Below are 17,368 nucleotides of genomic sequence, written 5' to 3' on the forward strand. Positions count from 1 at the left end.
CTAAACAGTTGCACTATGAAAAGTCTTCTCTGCCATGACTGTCATGTTAGTTTATACGGATTACCCTCATATTGTTTTTGTTTCTTTGTTCAAGTAGGAAGGTGAAATGTGTTTAACAAGCTTCTACAATTTCACACTCCTTCCTTATTAACTTTTAAATTCTGCTGAAGAGTACTTGGAACAAGAATAAACAGTGCTACAGAGGGCCCTTAATCATAAACTCAGTTATTATGGAGTGTTTCCCATTGCTCATTTATTGCTTTTTCTAGTGATCTTAACTAAATAATTTTTGTTAAATCAGCATGTGTCTCTTTATAACAAAAAATAGTTGTTAACTTCAGTGGGCTTTTTAACATTTAGGGCTAGATTTTCAAAACTCTTCTGTATCCACCAGCTACCATTGGCAACAGGGGGAGTTGCTGGATGCTGAGCACTCTTGAAAATCACTTCATTTACTTGTCTAAATGGGAGCTGAGCCTCTCTGAAAATCATCCCTTTTTATGGATGCTGAGTGCTTTTATAAATCTGGCCCTTAACAGTAGCTCCTTTGTTCTTATGCAGCTTTGGTTTTAAAGTTTCTGCAATATTTTGTAGACTTCTGCACCAAAACTATAGATTCCATTAACTATTGCTAGTACCGTGAATCTAGAGACAGTAACCCTGGTAATGGTGTGTGTGTTGGCATATGTGATTCTTATTGAAACAGTTGGCTATGTAGAGGAAAATGTCTATGAGAATACAATGGTGACTCCAAGTCCAGTTGGGGGGGGGGGGGGGAAGTGTGTGTGTGTGCGCCGGGGGGGGGGGGGGGGGGGACGACTATCCTCATTGTTTGTACATGATTTAACGATGATGATAAACTTGGCATATTAGCTGGACAATACTAAAGTCTGGGTGTCTGTGTTTGTGCTGATCTGGTCATACTTATCATGACATCCATACAACAGGACAAATCCTAAATTCCATGCATACACCCTGTATGCAGGGTATAAGAAGGAAAAGCAGTAGAAAGCAATCAGCCCTTTGTTGCCTAGTGGCAGAGGAGATGCTCTGCAGGCACTATTGCAACATCTTTCAACTTCAAATTCCTTTATGAAGAAGTAAACGTAATATATAATCTTGAAAACATTACATGGATCATATTGCCCGCTAAATTGCTTTTTAGGAGAGGGAAGTGTAGCTATATTTCAGTCTTCCTCAGTTTAATCGAATGCTGAATTAGAGGAGATTCAGAGAAGGGCCACAGGAATGATTAGGACCTGGAAAAACTCATGAAATTATATTGAAAATGTTGAGATTGCTTGCCTTAGAAAGGAGACAAATAAGAGGGGACACGATAAAAGTATATATAGTAATGGTAGATCAGGAGCTTCTGTCATCTTTGTCTTCTAACACAAGAATTAGGAGATGTTGAATGAAATTAAAAGACGGCAAATTTAAAACTGATAAAATGAAACTTTTGCACACAAGGTATAATTGGACTGTGGAACTCATAGCCACAGGATGTCATTAGAAGTTGTTGATGCCAAGAAATTAGCAAGATTTAAAAAAATTGGACATTTGTATGGATAACAGCAAAATCCAGAGGAGTTATAGTTAATACTAACAATTTTGGAAGGGATATAAAACCTCATGCTTCAGGGCTGAAGTCAGTATCTAACTATAAAGGGTTAGGAGGAGACTTCGTGTCAGAGGCAAATTATCCCACGTCTTACTGCAGGGTTCTTACACCTTCTTCTGGTGCTGATCACATGGGATACTGGACTACACTGACTTCAGGCGTGATCCCGTATGACAACTCCTATGTTCCTAGTTAAATACTCTTCAGAGATTGACACTGTTTCTCTATCTTGCACTGTCTGTCCAAAACTTGAAATAGTTACGCAGTTAGATTAACAGTAAAATTAGCTTATTAGCATGGTACTTGAGAGCGCACATCCTTTAAATAAGATTTTTTTCTGTCCATTGTCAATCAATATTATGCAAGAGTAAGGAGCATTTACAATCTGCCTGAGTGTTTCTGTGACCTTCGTATGAGTTTATGGAGTACTACTGAGAACAGACAATTCAGACACAGCTGGTCATAAACTAAAGAAGACGTTTATGTATGCTATGCATTGTACCTTAAAAATCTTTCACCCTAGAAACAGCTTTGTATACTTGTTGGTGGGTGCATGTTTAATAATAATAATTGGCCAAGACCCAGAGGCCTGTGGATTTTTCCTTTTAACCATATCCTTGCTTTCTTATTTTCAATAACAAAATAACCAGGTCTGTAAAGCCAACCATTTGTCCTAGCACTGACACCTGAACTGGAATGTATATTGTACTTTTCTGAAAAGGTGTGTGTGAGTGTGTGAGAGAAGACCTAGGTAGAAACACTTTTATAGTTAAGGTTGTCCAACACTATCTGTTATAAGACCCTATATTCAGTTGTTGTTACTTTGCCAGACTTTAACTATTTGGGCTGAAATTTTCCATGCTGGGTGTCTGCCTCAGGCTGAATTTGGGGGGCGGGGGGAGCGGAAATCAAGAATTTCTGCAAAAATTGTTCAGCTATTTCTCAGAATGAAGTTAGGGATAATACATTGATTTGCCTCTATTTTTACAAAACAAAAAACAAAACAAACAAATCACTTTTGCTGCTGTGATGTTGAGAAGCTCTAGCGCCACACTTTCAAGCCAGGACTTCAAGTTTGGAAGAGGAGTTGCCTTGGCTTCAGGGTGTGCCTTTTGCTGTCCTCATGAAATTCCACCCAAATTTGGCCAAGTTATGAACCTCTGAAAATCTGTTTTCACATGCTCAGGACAGATTTGTTAGTTTGGCAACTAAATTCTTCAGATTCCAATTCTAGTGAGTATGCTCTAGGCCATAGCTGCAGAGTCTGAGTAGGACTTTCCCTACAATTGTTCCTTCTGGCTCCACACCAGGGCTTGATGTGTTGGACACAGGAACTAAGACCTGAGGTCCTGGGACATGGAGTTGAGGGGTGGGGGGGAAATGGATGGGGGTAAGAACAGGCTGGAGGAGGAGTCTGAGGCAGAAGGGGTCTGTCAAGCTTGGGGGTGGAGGAAAATAAGGGCTGAAGGGTTTGAAACCACTAGATAAACTCCCCTGAGAACCTGGAATGGAACTGAGGATTCCTGAATTTCAGCATTCCTCTGCTGTCAGCAAACAGCTTTGAAACTCATTGTTAAAATATTTGCCTCATCTCCCTTTAGTGACTGGAGTACATAGAAGATCTAAAGGTTCCAGCCCAGCAGCTGACCCATGTGGGAGTATGTTTCCACATGATGCAGATTGTGTTTTGTTTTTAGTTTTCACTTTGTGTTTTTAAAAATCTGGGAAATAATATGCAAAAAATATATGAAAAGCATGTTATGGTTGCAAAGTCAAGTCAGGCCCCTTGTTCATTTATATTATGATAAGTCTTTAATTACATGATTAAATACTATTTTTTCCACTGGAAACTTATTTAAAAATGCAACAAAAGAATCATAGCAATAGCCTGCTTTAAGAGACAATTATCTTAATACCTTTACATCTGGTGAATGAAGTCATTCAAATAGCTTTGTGTCTGTCAAACATCACAAGCCTGTGTTGTAGTTGAACTTTTTGCATTATTGTTTACTACTATAAAATATTTAAGTTGAGAAAAGTATGAAGACTTTTTTTATGGTTTTTTTTTTTTTTTCCTCTTAGAGTTGATCTCTGTGAAGTTTTAGACCTGCATGCTTTTGACAGCTTATCTGGGATAAGGTACAGTATAATTTAAAATCTTTATTTTAGCAATTGATTACACAGGAAATCATAAGAAATGGTTGCACTAAATAGACGCTATCACTTTAAGGTTGCAACTGAGTTTCCATTATAAACCGAATTTTGGCCTCTTGTCTAAAATTCTTAGTTGATCTTCACATTAATAACCTAGGAGTGAGGTACATTTTTTAAAAAAACATTTGAAGTGAATTGAACAAGGAGATGTTATATTTAGAGAACCCAAAAGTTGTCAACTACAGAACCAAATGTTCTAATTCTTGACGTCTGATTTGTGTCCATTTATTCTTTTGCGTAGTGACACAAATCAGACGTCAAGAATTAGAACATTCAAAAACAGTCGGAGAACACTTCAACCTCCCTGGTCACTCAATTACAGACCTCAAAGTTGCAATACTCCAACAAAAAAACTTCAAAAACAGACTCCAATGAGAAATTGCAGAATTGGAATTAATTTGCAAACTGGACACCATTAAATTAGGCTTGAATAAAGACTGGGAGTGGGTCATCACACAAAGTAAAAATATTTCCCCATGCTAATTTTTCCCCCCTACTGTTACTCACACCTTCTTGTCAACTGTTGGAAATGGGCCATCCTGATTATCACTACAAAAGTTTTTTTTTCTCCTGCTGATAATAGCCCACCTTAATTGATTGCTCTCGTTATAGTTAGTATGGCAACACCCATTTTTTCATGTTCTCCATGTGTGTATATATATGTATCTTCCTACTGTATTTTCCACTGCATGCATCCGATGAAGTGGGTTTTAGCCCACAAAAACTTATGCTCAGATAAATTTGTTAGTCTCTAAGGTGCCACAAATACTTCTCAAATAAGGCTCTCAAACTACCTTAACTCTACCCCCACATAATAATGCCTACAGAAAATCAGACTATATTACCTTATCTATCAATAAAATAAAGTTTCATTTTATCAGTGCTCACTAGATTGTCTTAATTAACTAGATTGTCTGAATCATAATTAAGGCTAAGATTTTGTCATGGATATTTTTAGAAAAAGTCACAGGTCACAGGCAGTAAAGAAAAATTCAGGGAAGCCCGTGACCTGTCCCTGACTTTTTTACTAAAAATATCCATGATAAAATGGGTAGGGACTGGGCAGCTGTGGGGTGGTTGGGGGTTCCGGGGCCCCACCACCTGTGGGGTCTGAGAGCTCCAGGGTCCCCATCCTGTCACCAGCGGCAGAGGGAAGCTGCAGGATCCCCTTGCCTGTCCCCCCTCCCCCCCACGGCAGGGAGCTGCGGGAAACCCCCTGCAACCACCGCAGTGGGGCGCTGCAGGAGTCCCCCTGCCACCATGGGGCAGGCCAGGGGCTGTAGAGGTCCCCCCGCGTGGTGGCAGCAGGGGGGCGGCCGGGGTCCCCCCATGCCCCTGCGGCAGGAAGCAGCTGGGAGCTGCAGGGTACTCCCGCTCCCCATGGCAGCTGAGAGCTTAGGGGCCACTAGCTTAGGGGCTGCTACCTCAGGCGGCAGGGGTACCTCACAGCTCCCTGCTGCTGCGGGAGGCGGTGGGACCCTGCAGCTCCCAGCGGCCAGGTCTGAAGTCATGGATCCCGTGACTTCTGTGATATCTGTGGAAAAAAAACATAGCTTTAATCATAATCATGTAAGGTCGAGTTGGCATCTAGCAGTGTAGCCCAGCCCAAGTAAGAGACAGCATATACCTGTGCTGCCCCAGGACAAGGCAGGGATCAAGCTGCGATACAGAGTTATGATTAAGATCCTGCGACCCACTTGCTCTATTGAGGAAGTAAAACTGCAACAGTCCTTTTCCTGACACAGCTTACTCTCTCTCCACCCCGATCAGCTGGCCAGCATGTTGTGGGGGTGGAAGCCAGGATTCAGTACATTCCTTGCACCTGCATGGAAGGGAGGAATAGCAGCCCACTTCTGCTGCTTTCCTTCCATGCAGGGTGTAGATCCTTACACCCATTTACTCTTTGAAGTTTCACAGCTGGGCTCAGAATTGAGCCCATTGAGTTACGCTGTGTTACAGCTTTCTCTGTGTTCTTACATTTGTTTTGTTTTGTTTTGTAGAGCACACAATCTATAATTAGACACAGCACTTGCACGCAAAGAACAAAAGTGTACTGTGACAAATTACCACACTTAATATTGGAGACATATGCATGAAACTATAGAACCAGTTTCTTTGTTGTGCATTTTAGGTAAGCTACATGCAAAGTAAGGTGATGGTAAACTGACATTTGTACAGGGACAGAGTTGAGGGAGCATGGATTACTTTATTTGGGACATTAGTTCTGAATTTCCTGAGTTTCTAATGTTTGAAAGTGTGGGTTTTTGTTGTTTTTGTTTCTTTTTACTCTAGTGTTCTTGAAAAGTAAAATGTGTACTCAAACTACAGATATAAGCCTGAACCTGAACTAAGGCTTTGTGTTAAAATCATACTGTACTTCATTTTGAATATTTCTTCTACAATTAAAATTGTGACATTTAAATCACAATTCTAACAAGCCACGTTATTTGGAAATGCATCTGAGTGATCAGCATTTGTTTTTATTTTCATACACTGAGTTGACAAGTAATAAAGTTGTACCTCTTTCCCCTGTGATACACAATGTGGATGAAGACCAAAAAATGACACAAGAAAAGCAAAAGTGCGAGATGTGTAAAAATATTTTATTTATTTAACATAGTTTTCTTATACCTTTTTTGCCCCGTTCAGCACTTCTCCTTTAAATAATTTATAATAAAGTGAGAATAGACTTTACAGGTAAACTTAAATCTAAAGTGAGACCATTGAGGGCTCTGAGCACAGTAAATTACTGCATAAGCCTTTTCTCTGTTAGGTTAGAAATGAGTCTGAGCCACAAAAGTCCAATTCAAATTTTGAACCCCCCAAAATTTGGGGTTGTTCTGACCTATCTCTCTTGGAGACGTAGGTTCAAATGTAGAGTCTTAGGCCAAAGTAAAATTTTATATTGTGGCCTCACGTTAGTCCTTATTGGATTATCCTGCACCACAAAACATACAATTTGATGATTTGTGTTTGAAAGGACTGGGGCTAAAGTAACAGAGGTGTCTCATGTTAGGAATTAATTTCATTAGCAGAGCTGGAAGGGAGCTGGCACATAGTATATCTTGTTTTAGTAAATGCTACAGGTCCTTTCTCCTTCCCCACGCCCTAATAACTTTAAAAACATGATTTAAAGTAGGGAAAGGACTACATTGATTTTTTTGCCTTGTGTTCTTAGTAATACTGTTTGGATGACTCAGTTTGCCCTTCGTTTTGATGCAAAAGTTGGCTGAGAGTTGATTTGTTGTATTTTTAGAGTATTAAAGTGAACACTTATTTCAAAACCATTATTATTATTATTATTATTATTTGCAACAACTGTATTTTTGCTAGCTGTCTGTGCATATGTTAGAACTAAGATATGTAAACTCTCCATGTATTTTGCCATTTGAGCATAAATTTAACTTGTATAGTAGTTTAATGCTTTGATTTATTTTAAGAATGAATCCCTTTTTTAGTTTTTGTCCCTTTTGTTTTTGTTTACAGTAGCAAATGTCACTCAAGTAACAAAAGGTCCTTTCCATTTACTGTGTTCGGGTTATGGAAATGACATTAATCACTGCCAAACATAATTTCATAGCTATAAACAAACAAGTAAAATTAAAGTATTGGTACTTGATTCCTCCTTTTACATTAGATGTATTGTATAGTTGCAAAACAGAGAAAATCCTTCAAAGATTAACCAGCTGGGAAGGATTAAACTTGACACCCTCTTTATCATGACCCCTGGGGTGACTAATTCACTCCAACAGCTTGTCTACACACAAACTTTCCCCCTCCCCTCTTTTAAACTCACTCTCACCTATTTACCCCTCACTGTTCTTAAAACCTTGCAGATGTTTTGTTTTGAAGTCCTTGGCCTCCCTGTAGTTGAATATATGCTACTATTGTTGAAGACATAATCTGCTGGAAAATGTTTATCTGCAGGCTGTCTCACAGCATCACAGAGCAGTGCCTTTTACAATTTCCCTCCACCCCTTGCATCTGATCAAACATGAAGCATTCTGAAAGTGCAGGTAGATATAAATACACCTCTGCCCCATATAACGTGACCCGATGTAACATGAATTCAGATATAACGCAGTAAAGCAGTGCTCCGGGAGGGGTGGGGGGGTGGCAGGGCTGCGCACTCCGGCGGATCAAAGCAAGTTCGATATAACGCGGTAAGATTTTTTGGTTCCCGATGACGGCGTTATATCGGGGTAGAGGTGAATATAGGCAATATTTTCTTAAAATAAGATTTAGGAAAGCCAAGCTGTATAAAGAAGGCACTTGATGGAGGAAGTATTTTTTGCCTATTAAAAATTCTGTATATATCATCAAATCATTGTTTACATGATCTGTATTAGTGATCACTGATCCAATTCTCAGTCAGAATGGTGATGGCTAGACTCTTACTTTTTTTTTTTTTCCTGGCTTTTTCTGTGCCATATCTCAAAAAATTGTCTCTTTCATTCAATGTTGCTGCTCCAGCATGCTTGACCATACTCTGGCCATCTTTTGCGTAGATTACTGCTACCTTTTCTTCTCTGGTCTCCCTGATTCTCATATGACTCTCATCACATCTGTTCAGTGTGCTGTAATTAAAGTAATTTCCATGCCTGCTGCTATGTATTATAAAATATAAAATTTGTGTATGGGTTTATGTATATGTATAGGTGATCAAAACACACTTTGAGAAGTTTTATAGATGCACATTACTTTAGAATTGCATATGTATCTCAAAATAAAACTAAGTATGAAAATATTTTAAATACAGTTTTTACTGTTTCGTACTACTTGTTAGTGTAAAATTCAATCTGTACTAGATAATGCTTCATTTATGTTTATATATTCCTTTTAGTCCTTTTGATACTTTAGTAACACAAAGTAGCTAAGTATTTGACTCTGGTACTCTAAGACAATGCAAGGTTCAAGTTTACTTGTTTTCAGTTTGCAGAAAAAGCTGCAGAATGTGCAGACTACACACCCACACCTAGATAAGGTAACTACTAAACCTGCTACATTAAACCTTCTAACTAAATCCATTGGAGTAATTGCTGCATGTTAGGCATTGCATACTAATCAAATGGTCTATAGTGGGTATTAACTAAGTGATAATGTATTAAGGAATCATTTGAATACATACATTGTTGTGTTTTATTATATTGGAACTAAATATATACAGTGGGCCATATTTTCAAAAGTGGCTTGCAAACAATCCTGTAAATAACTTTACTCACATGAGTAGCCTCATTGAAATTAATGACTCTCATGAATAAAATTACTCATTTGCAGGACTGGGCTCTAGGTTTGTAGTAATTATTTTTCACATGCGTATTTTGTGCACCCAAACAGTATTTGGGTGTATAAATTGGGTAGTTGGGCACCAAGTTATGCATGTATACATTTAGAATCTTGGTTAAAGCCAACTGACATATTAGCCCAATATGTGTAAATTTTCTTACATAGATGCTTGCAATTTGTTTTACAAGGAAAAACTGTATAATTGTGGGTTTATAACTCTGGACTAGAATCTGCCCTAATTTAGGTCTTCATCCTGCCAACACTTATGTACGTGATTATTTAACTATTATGAGTAGTTCCATTGAAGTTAATAGGATTGCTCATGGTAGTAAAACTAAGCATGTGCTTAATGGACTATTCACATTAGTAAAATTAAGCACATAGAGTTTGTAAGCTCAAGACTTTACTTTTTGGGGTGTAAGTCAGGGCAGAATTTGACCCTCTGTCTAATACACAGTTAGAATTGTCATTGTTGCATATTTAACAATAGGAAGTGGTTCATTATTACCTCTTAGCTCAGTGGTTCTCAAACTTTTGTACTGTTGACCCCTTTCACATAGCAAGCTTCTAATTGCGACCCCCCCTTATAAATTAAAAACACTGTTTTATATATTTAACGCCATAAATGCTGGAGGCAAATCGGGGTTTGGGGTGGAGGCTGACAGCTCGCAACCCCCCATGTAATATCCTTGAGACCCCCTGAGGGGTTCCGACCCCCAGTTTGAGAACCACTGTCTTAGATTTTTCTTTTACTTGATTAATGGAAAATATAGTGTTGTTTTCTTCCTTAAACATTCCTAAACTAAAAATCAAATTGGGGGGTACAGGGGAGAAGCCCAGTTTATCACTGCTACAGAAATAGACCTATGTTTAATGTTGATTGTATTGCTTGTTAAGCACTGACAATGTGCTTGGTGCTATACAGGGCAAAAGTAGCTTGCAGTGTGAGAAAGACAGGGAAAAGACAATGGAAGTCACAGAGAAGAGTGAAAGCTGAGAATTTTTTGTTTGTTGGGTATGTGGACATGTCCCCCAGAGAGTCTTGTGGATATCGTGGTGTCATCCAAGTAAGATCATATAAAATATAATAGGGTTCTGAGCTAAGCATAACCCTTGAGCCTGTGCTCAAAATTATCCACTAAAATTTATAGAAAAACTAGTCCAGAACTCCTAATTTGCACATCCTCTGCTTGTTGCATAAGGAAGCAGAGGCGGCAGACTCTTCTAGAGGGCTGCTTTCATTTCATATTAGCAGAAGAACACATATTAAGCCGGGGTGGGCAAACTTTTTGGGCTGAGGACCACATCGAGGAATAGAAATTGTATGGTGGGCCATAAATGCTCACAAAATTGGGGTTGGGGTGCGGGAGGTGGGGAGGGCTCTGGTTGGGGGTGCAGGCTCTGGGGTGAGGCTGGGGATGAGGAGTCTGGGGTGTAGGAGGGTGCTCTGGGCTGCGACCGAGGGGTTCGGAGGGCGGGAGGGGATCAGGGCTGGGGCAGGGGGTTGGGGTGTGGGGAGAGGCTCAGGGGTGCAGGCTTCGAGTGGCGCTTACCTCAAGCGGCTCCCAGAAGCAGTGGCATGTCCCTTCTCCGCCTCCTATGCATGGAGCAACCCTTGACCCGGCTAGAGCAGGGCCAAGCCATGTGGTGCGGCCCCCACCCTGGCTGGAGTTCATGGGACAGCTTAAAAGGCTTGCAGGCCAGATCTGACCCGCAGGCCATAGTTTGCCCACCCCTGTATTAAGCTGATAAAATTGGTCCTTCGTCCTTAGACTAATTTCTCTACCTTTTTCTACATTGGGCAGCAGATGGCAAATGCAGTTCTTTCACCTACATCAGTCAAATGCTTTGGAATCTGGCTGGCTCATTGATGTAACTCCAACTTTAGTACTATCTGGAACCTTGCTTGGAGTTTTTGTCATCAATACTCTTATCCAACCCATGTATTATGAACATCAGAGAACTTAAAAGTACAGTAGAACCCCATTTATCCAAACCGCCATTATACGGCTCTGTGCATTAACCAAACAACCAGTGCACACAGGTCCAGAAGTGGACGATCTCTCCTTTGGCCGCTAAATGGAGCTGCAGCCTCGTACTTTCCCATTCTCCAAATTGTCTGAATTTTTGATCATCTTGTCTGGCCCCTGTCCCAGTTAGATTGGATAAAGAGGGTTCTGCTGTAATGCTTATGGACCCCACCTTCAACCATTTTCCAACGTGAAGTTCCCATCTCTAATTCCCCTCTGCCTCCTGTTTCTAAACTAGTTTTCTGTCTAGCCTGCCATTTACTTCCTGCTCCATGACTCTACTAATCATTGTCTGATATAAAAACCTTATTGAAAGCTTTGTTTAAAAAAATAACTTCACTATAGGCATTAAAATTCCCTCGTCATAAGTAATACTCCCCTCTCAATATTTACTACTTATCTTCCCCCAAATTCTTCCGTACACCCTATCCCTTTCACCTATAAGTGTAGCACAAATGTTATAAAATGCTGTTCATTAATGAAATATCATATGGGGAAAGGTAGTATTTAGGTGCCTGTTTTCATATGAAAGCTTTACAGTCCAATTTGTTAATGCTGGTAAATGTGGAAAATTGGAGGATCGTAACCATCTAAAATATACGTAGCATATTTTTAGCGTTTTAAAAGAAAAACTATTAATTTGTGTATTGTAGTTCTAATAAGTTCTTGTTTCCACTGTGCTGTTTACAACATTTAATGGGGTGGGGAAGATATAAAACAGATGCTTCTTCATTCAAACATATCACATGAATATACTGGTATGCCACCAGTATGAGTAACCAGGGTTACAAAATACCAGTGGATTACAAAATTCAATTTACTTGAAACCCAGGGAACAAAATCACATTATGTGTACTAAGGATATATTTATTCAAAAATATTGACTCTGGTGTCCTCTGGTTTAGTGAGGCACAAAATATTTCTTTCTGACAGGATTAAGGACACTGACACTTATATAAAATGTCTTGCATATTTTTTTTCTTTGGATTAGTTCATAAATGCATTTCAAAATTTATGCTCTAATTCTAAATAGATTTTTGCTTTAATATTCACCCTTGGACCATTTTTATCTGTTTCTTGTAAGATACTGCTGGCCAAATAGGGATCACTGTATTTAAAACATTCTTTTATTTAAATAGTGAGTAGATTTGTTTCTATGTGAGAGCATTGTAATTGTGGCGTCTTCTTTCTCTGTTTGGAACTTACAAGACCCCTTGTTGCCCTAGTCTAAATTGCTCTTTTCATTTCAAGAGCACTCATTTTGTTTTGCTGCTTAAAAGGGGAAGAGTGGGACTTCCTTCGTATGTAGTTTGACACTTTATTTAGAACTCAAATATGCAATGTAAATGAACAATGAAAGCACTGGTGAAGGTGGTGGGGGAGAAGGTAAATACATTGTGGTGGAAGTTGTGATTTTAACATACGAATGCTTCATTAGACACTGAATGAGAATGCTTTCTCAAATTTGTCTTCAGTGAGCAATTCAAAACGATCCAGGATTTTTTAAAGTAACCTTCAAATAAAAACAAAAAACCCTGAACTAATATAATCAGTAATATGGGTGACAGCCACATTTTAAAGGGGCACTGTCAAGTTAATTGAATTATATTAAGTTATAATTTGCCAAAAGATACTACAATTACCAAGTTTTCTAAACCTAAGCATAAAGTTAACTGGTCTTTTTAGTAACTGTTGGCAGTCAGTGCTTTAATGGCAACCACTGCTAGATGAGGTGAGGGAAAGGAACTTTCTAAAACCTGTAATATACAAAAGTTTTTATGAGTTTTTTATTTTATTACAATGAAAATCTTTGATATAAACATTTCCCAGAAGTGTTGCAAACTTCAACAGAACAGCATTGTGCTAGTGCTGGAGAACCAGAGGGTGAAATGGATTATTGGAAACTAAAACCAGTATTCAGTTTTGCTCTCCAAGCTGAGTGAAGTACAATAAATAAACAAATTGTATAAATGGTTTAAGAAAGTGTTGTAGAAATGTTTCAGGTTAATATAAAGAGCTTTATTCAGATCTCTGTTGTCTGAATATCTCACAGCCTGGGCTGATTGAAATGTAGGGTAGTGCATAAAAGGCAAAAAATACTTGCTTCGTGCTCGGTACCTGTATGTCAGGGCATGAGGGAAGGCTCACATAAACAAACTCCATGCCACCTCCCTCACCTGAGGCCACAATCCCAGCAGGTGGAGAGGGTAAGGCCCAACTTGGACTTCATGAAAATGTATTTAAAGGGAGGAGGGGGAAGCAACCATGGGATGAGAGCTGGCTGCAGGGATGGGGGTTTTCATGCTAGGTGGCTGTGGTGGCCCTTTTGACTGTTGGGGGTTCAGAAAGGCACTCTCCTGATGAAAGGCAGCTCCCTTATTTATGATCACTTCAAGAGTCTAGAAATCTTTCTAATAAAACTATTGCTATCCTCTTCTGCTCACCACAGATTTCAAAATATTTTGATTATATTCTGTTTTGGATTATTGTTACCCATTCTTTTTCCTATGTCTGTAACAGGTCATCTTGTTACACATTTGTTCTGAGAGTCTAATTAGACCATCTTTTTGGGTTATTCAGTGTCTTGTATTAAGAGGGAGTGGGGAAACTTGCAGAGCTCTTGCCTCTGTTATTGAAGCAGTTTTTCTGTCTAATTTTCCATAGCTCACCACAGAGGAAGCCATGTTCCATGAAACCATAGAAGGTTGGTCAGATCATGACTTTCACTGGTGAACTTTAGCATTTCCCCAGAAGTTCTGAAAATTAGAGTAGTGGCATGATGTAGGGGAGGCATAAAGGCAATTGCTGTGTGAAATGGAGGCAGCCTGTTAGCAGAACCAAAGAGGTTATATCACATAATTGAAATAGCTGATGGGTGCACTGTTCCATTGGCTGTTATTAAGACACTATGATGAACTAGAGAAATAGTTGTTTTTGCAAGTTAAACAGAAAGTGCTTGTTGCGAATATGTTAGTGTGTGTGTGTGAGAGAGAGAGAGTGTGAGAGAGAAATTTGTGGACTCTGGTAGTTCTGCAAAAAGGTTATACTGGGCCTAAATTTTAAAAAGGGAGATCAGCAAAGTTAGTCACGTTTTGACAACACCTCATTATAGAAAACCCAGTTGTCTTAAACCTGGAAACTAAACTCAAAATATTAAAATGAGAAATAGTGGAACATTGATACTTTAACTCAGTGGTTCCCAAAGTGGGGTCCACCATGGGTTATGTGGGGGTCCGTCCTTTGAACCTGGGCCAGAACTCACTGAAACAGCATTCCAGCACTTTTGCTGCACGGAGGATGCCATTGTGAGAACAAAATGGCGTTCTCCACACACCGTGATGTCATATGCACAATGTATGGGAGGTCACGCTGGCAGCGGCATTCTGGTAGTACCAATACTTGCACATTCAGGACTAAACCCCCTTATGAGCATTTAGAAGTACTCTTTCTGCCATGCATTTCAAGACTCGCAAACCTCAGAAAGTAATAGCCCCATTTAGGGGAAACAGAAATACAGATAAAGTGACATGTATAGGTGTTGAGGGAATCCTGAGACCACTAAACTAAACTCTGTGTATTTGTATATATGTGTATTTTCGGAGGCTTCAAACCGCTCCATAGCTAAGCTTACTGAAAATAATGTTAGTTAAAATGACAATAACTGTTTTGTGACAAAAATGGACCAGTGGTTAAAAAGCGGAACCAATAAGAAGAAAAAAGATACCTACTATTGAACAAACATGAAATCAACGAGGATCAAAGTGACAACAGAAGTGTAGCTAGTAATAAGGAAACATCATTGACATGTCACTGGTGTGAAATGTGAAAATATGGAAGGTGACAAACTTTATGAAAGAACAAAGAAGAAGAGAAAGTATGATGAGCTTTACATTACATTTGGCTTTACCTGTGTCATACAAGAAGATATACAGTTGCCACACTGTTTTTTGTGTTACAAAATGCTTTCTAATTAGTGTTTAAAACCAGCCAAACTCCGCTGACATTTAGTTACAAAACATGTTCTGTAGATAGATTAGCCTGTAGAATTTTTCAAACAAACATTAAGCGATTTATAGGCTGGAAAACAGCATGTTATTAACACAAACCATGTCAATCATAAAGCTCTCGGGGTTTCATATAAAGTTAACTATAGAATTGCTTAAGTTGGAAAACCACACACAATTGCTGAAGAACTGATTCTTCCAGCAGTGAAGGACATGGTAAACATAATGCTAGGAGAGAAGCAAGGAAAGCAATTAGAAATTATTCCCCTGTTGAACAATACAATATCTAGCAGAATACATGACATGAGTGATAATGTGGAAAAACTGGTGTTTTCGCTTGCAATTGAGTCTGTGTATTGCCTTGCATATCAACAGATGTTGCTGGTGTTGCTAGTCTTCTTGCATATGTTTGGTATATTTTTGATGAGGTGGCTGAAGACTTGATTTGTCATCATCCTTTGCCCACATGCAGAAGATATTTTTTTAATAACTTTTTTTTATGGAAGCATTGTGTTGGTCTGTGTACTGATGAAGCTCAAGCAATGGTGGGTGTTTATTGAGTGGAATTGTCACTCGAGTATGTCAAGTGGCACCAAAAATGCAGTGGTACCATTCTAGCATATGTTGTGAAGCATTTGGGGGCAAAAAAATCAGCAGAATTAAAGGCAGTGTTAAATGATGTTAAAATCATGAATTTTTTAAAATCACGTTCTATGAATTTGTGCATATTTAACACTCTGCAGTAACTGGGAAGTGAACACTCTTCATTACTTCTACAAACCGAAGTCCATTGGTTCTCCCCCGAGGGAAGGTATTGGCCTGTTTGTTCAGTGACGTCGTTTTCCATGGATTATCCTTTTGAATTTTCAGACAGACAAATTGCACCTTTTAGACAATCACAGCTGGCATACTTGAAGGACATATTTTCTCAGTTAAATTAACTGAATTTAGGTCTCCAGGGAAGGAATATCAATAACCATGTTTGATGTTCAAGACTAAGGAGAAGCAATGATGATAAAGCTTCAGTTGTGGTGTCATGTGGCAAATGACAATTCTGATTGTCTTTATTAGATTTATTTTAGATGAAAATGCAAAACATAACATTCTTTGGCATTTGGTAAACCTCAAGAACAATTTACAAGAATATTTTCCTGTGAAGAATGATGATATTTTCCTGTGAAGAAGCCAACACCTCTTTGCTAGAAAAGCAAAACCATCAAAGGATTTGAATATTGAAGACAGGAGGAACAAAAGGAATTGTTGTGTGATGGAGATTTGAAGATGGAGTTTACAAAGCATTCATTGATCCAGTTTTGGCTGCAACAGAAGTCAAAGTATCCAACGCTGTCAAACAGAGCTGTAGTGTTTTTTTAATATCACTTGCTGTTACCTATTTGCATGAGGGTGGTTTCTCGGCACTCGTCTAATTTAAAATCAAGATATAGATACAAACTGGATACAAAGCAAGATCTTTAGGCTGAAACTTTCAAATATTATGCAAAATATATCAAAATTGTGTTCACAAAGGCAGGCCCACTCATCACACCAAGTAACACAATACGTTTCTTTTATTTGTTTTAAATTTAAGAGTTTTAACAAAACTACCATAGTTTATATTTTATATCAGTACTTATGATTTCTTAATTGTCATACCATGTTTGATTGATGACTGTATTTTCCATAATGTTCTATGATACCTAACTATACTTTGATATACAGTTTAATGGTTGTTATAATAAATAAACTTGTTATAATTGCAGACAGGTTACTTTGTTATTAAAATAACACTCACAAAGGAACCAAAAGTAAACAAACTAATACATAACTGCAACATGAAACTAAATGTAAAAATGAAAGGGGCCTTGGAAATTTAGTCAGATGCCAAAGGGCTCCTTTGCAGAAAAAAGTTTGGGAACCACTGCTTTAGCTCAAATCTCAATGTGACCTTGATTATTGGAGTTGCTATTGACACATCGATAATTAAAATTGTTCCGCAGAGAGTGATTGATAATTAATACTTAAACGTAAGTTACGTTATGCTTAGATTTGATTTTTGTGGCCACTGCCTAAGAGTGAGTTCAAAATTTCTCTCATAATTCAGATTCATGTTCACACTAATCTATGTGTTAAGTCTCTCTTAAAATACAATTGTATAAAAACCTAAATGAATACCTAGTGGAAAAAGAGGTAAAGTGTAATACTTCCTGAATTTT

At 38.6% G+C, this 17,368-nt stretch overlaps 1 protein-coding gene across 1 annotated transcript in view; it reads left to right on the forward strand.

The window, feature by feature from the left end:
- Positions 1–17,368, forward strand: part of LOC135880654 (zinc-regulated GTPase metalloprotein activator 1A-like) — a 45,423-nt gene that overhangs the window by 22,324 nt on the left and 5,731 nt on the right. The window contains exons 11-12 of the mRNA XM_065407006.1: positions 3,704–3,760; positions 8,768–8,819. Coding sequence (XP_065263078.1) covers positions 3,704–3,760; positions 8,768–8,819 — 109 coding nt within the window. The remainder of the gene's footprint in view (positions 1–3,703; positions 3,761–8,767; positions 8,820–17,368) is intronic.

Source organism: Emys orbicularis, chromosome 6 (genome assembly GCF_028017835.1).
Source record: "Emys orbicularis isolate rEmyOrb1 chromosome 6, rEmyOrb1.hap1, whole genome shotgun sequence".
Classification (NCBI taxonomy): domain Eukaryota; kingdom Metazoa; phylum Chordata; order Testudines; family Emydidae; genus Emys; species Emys orbicularis.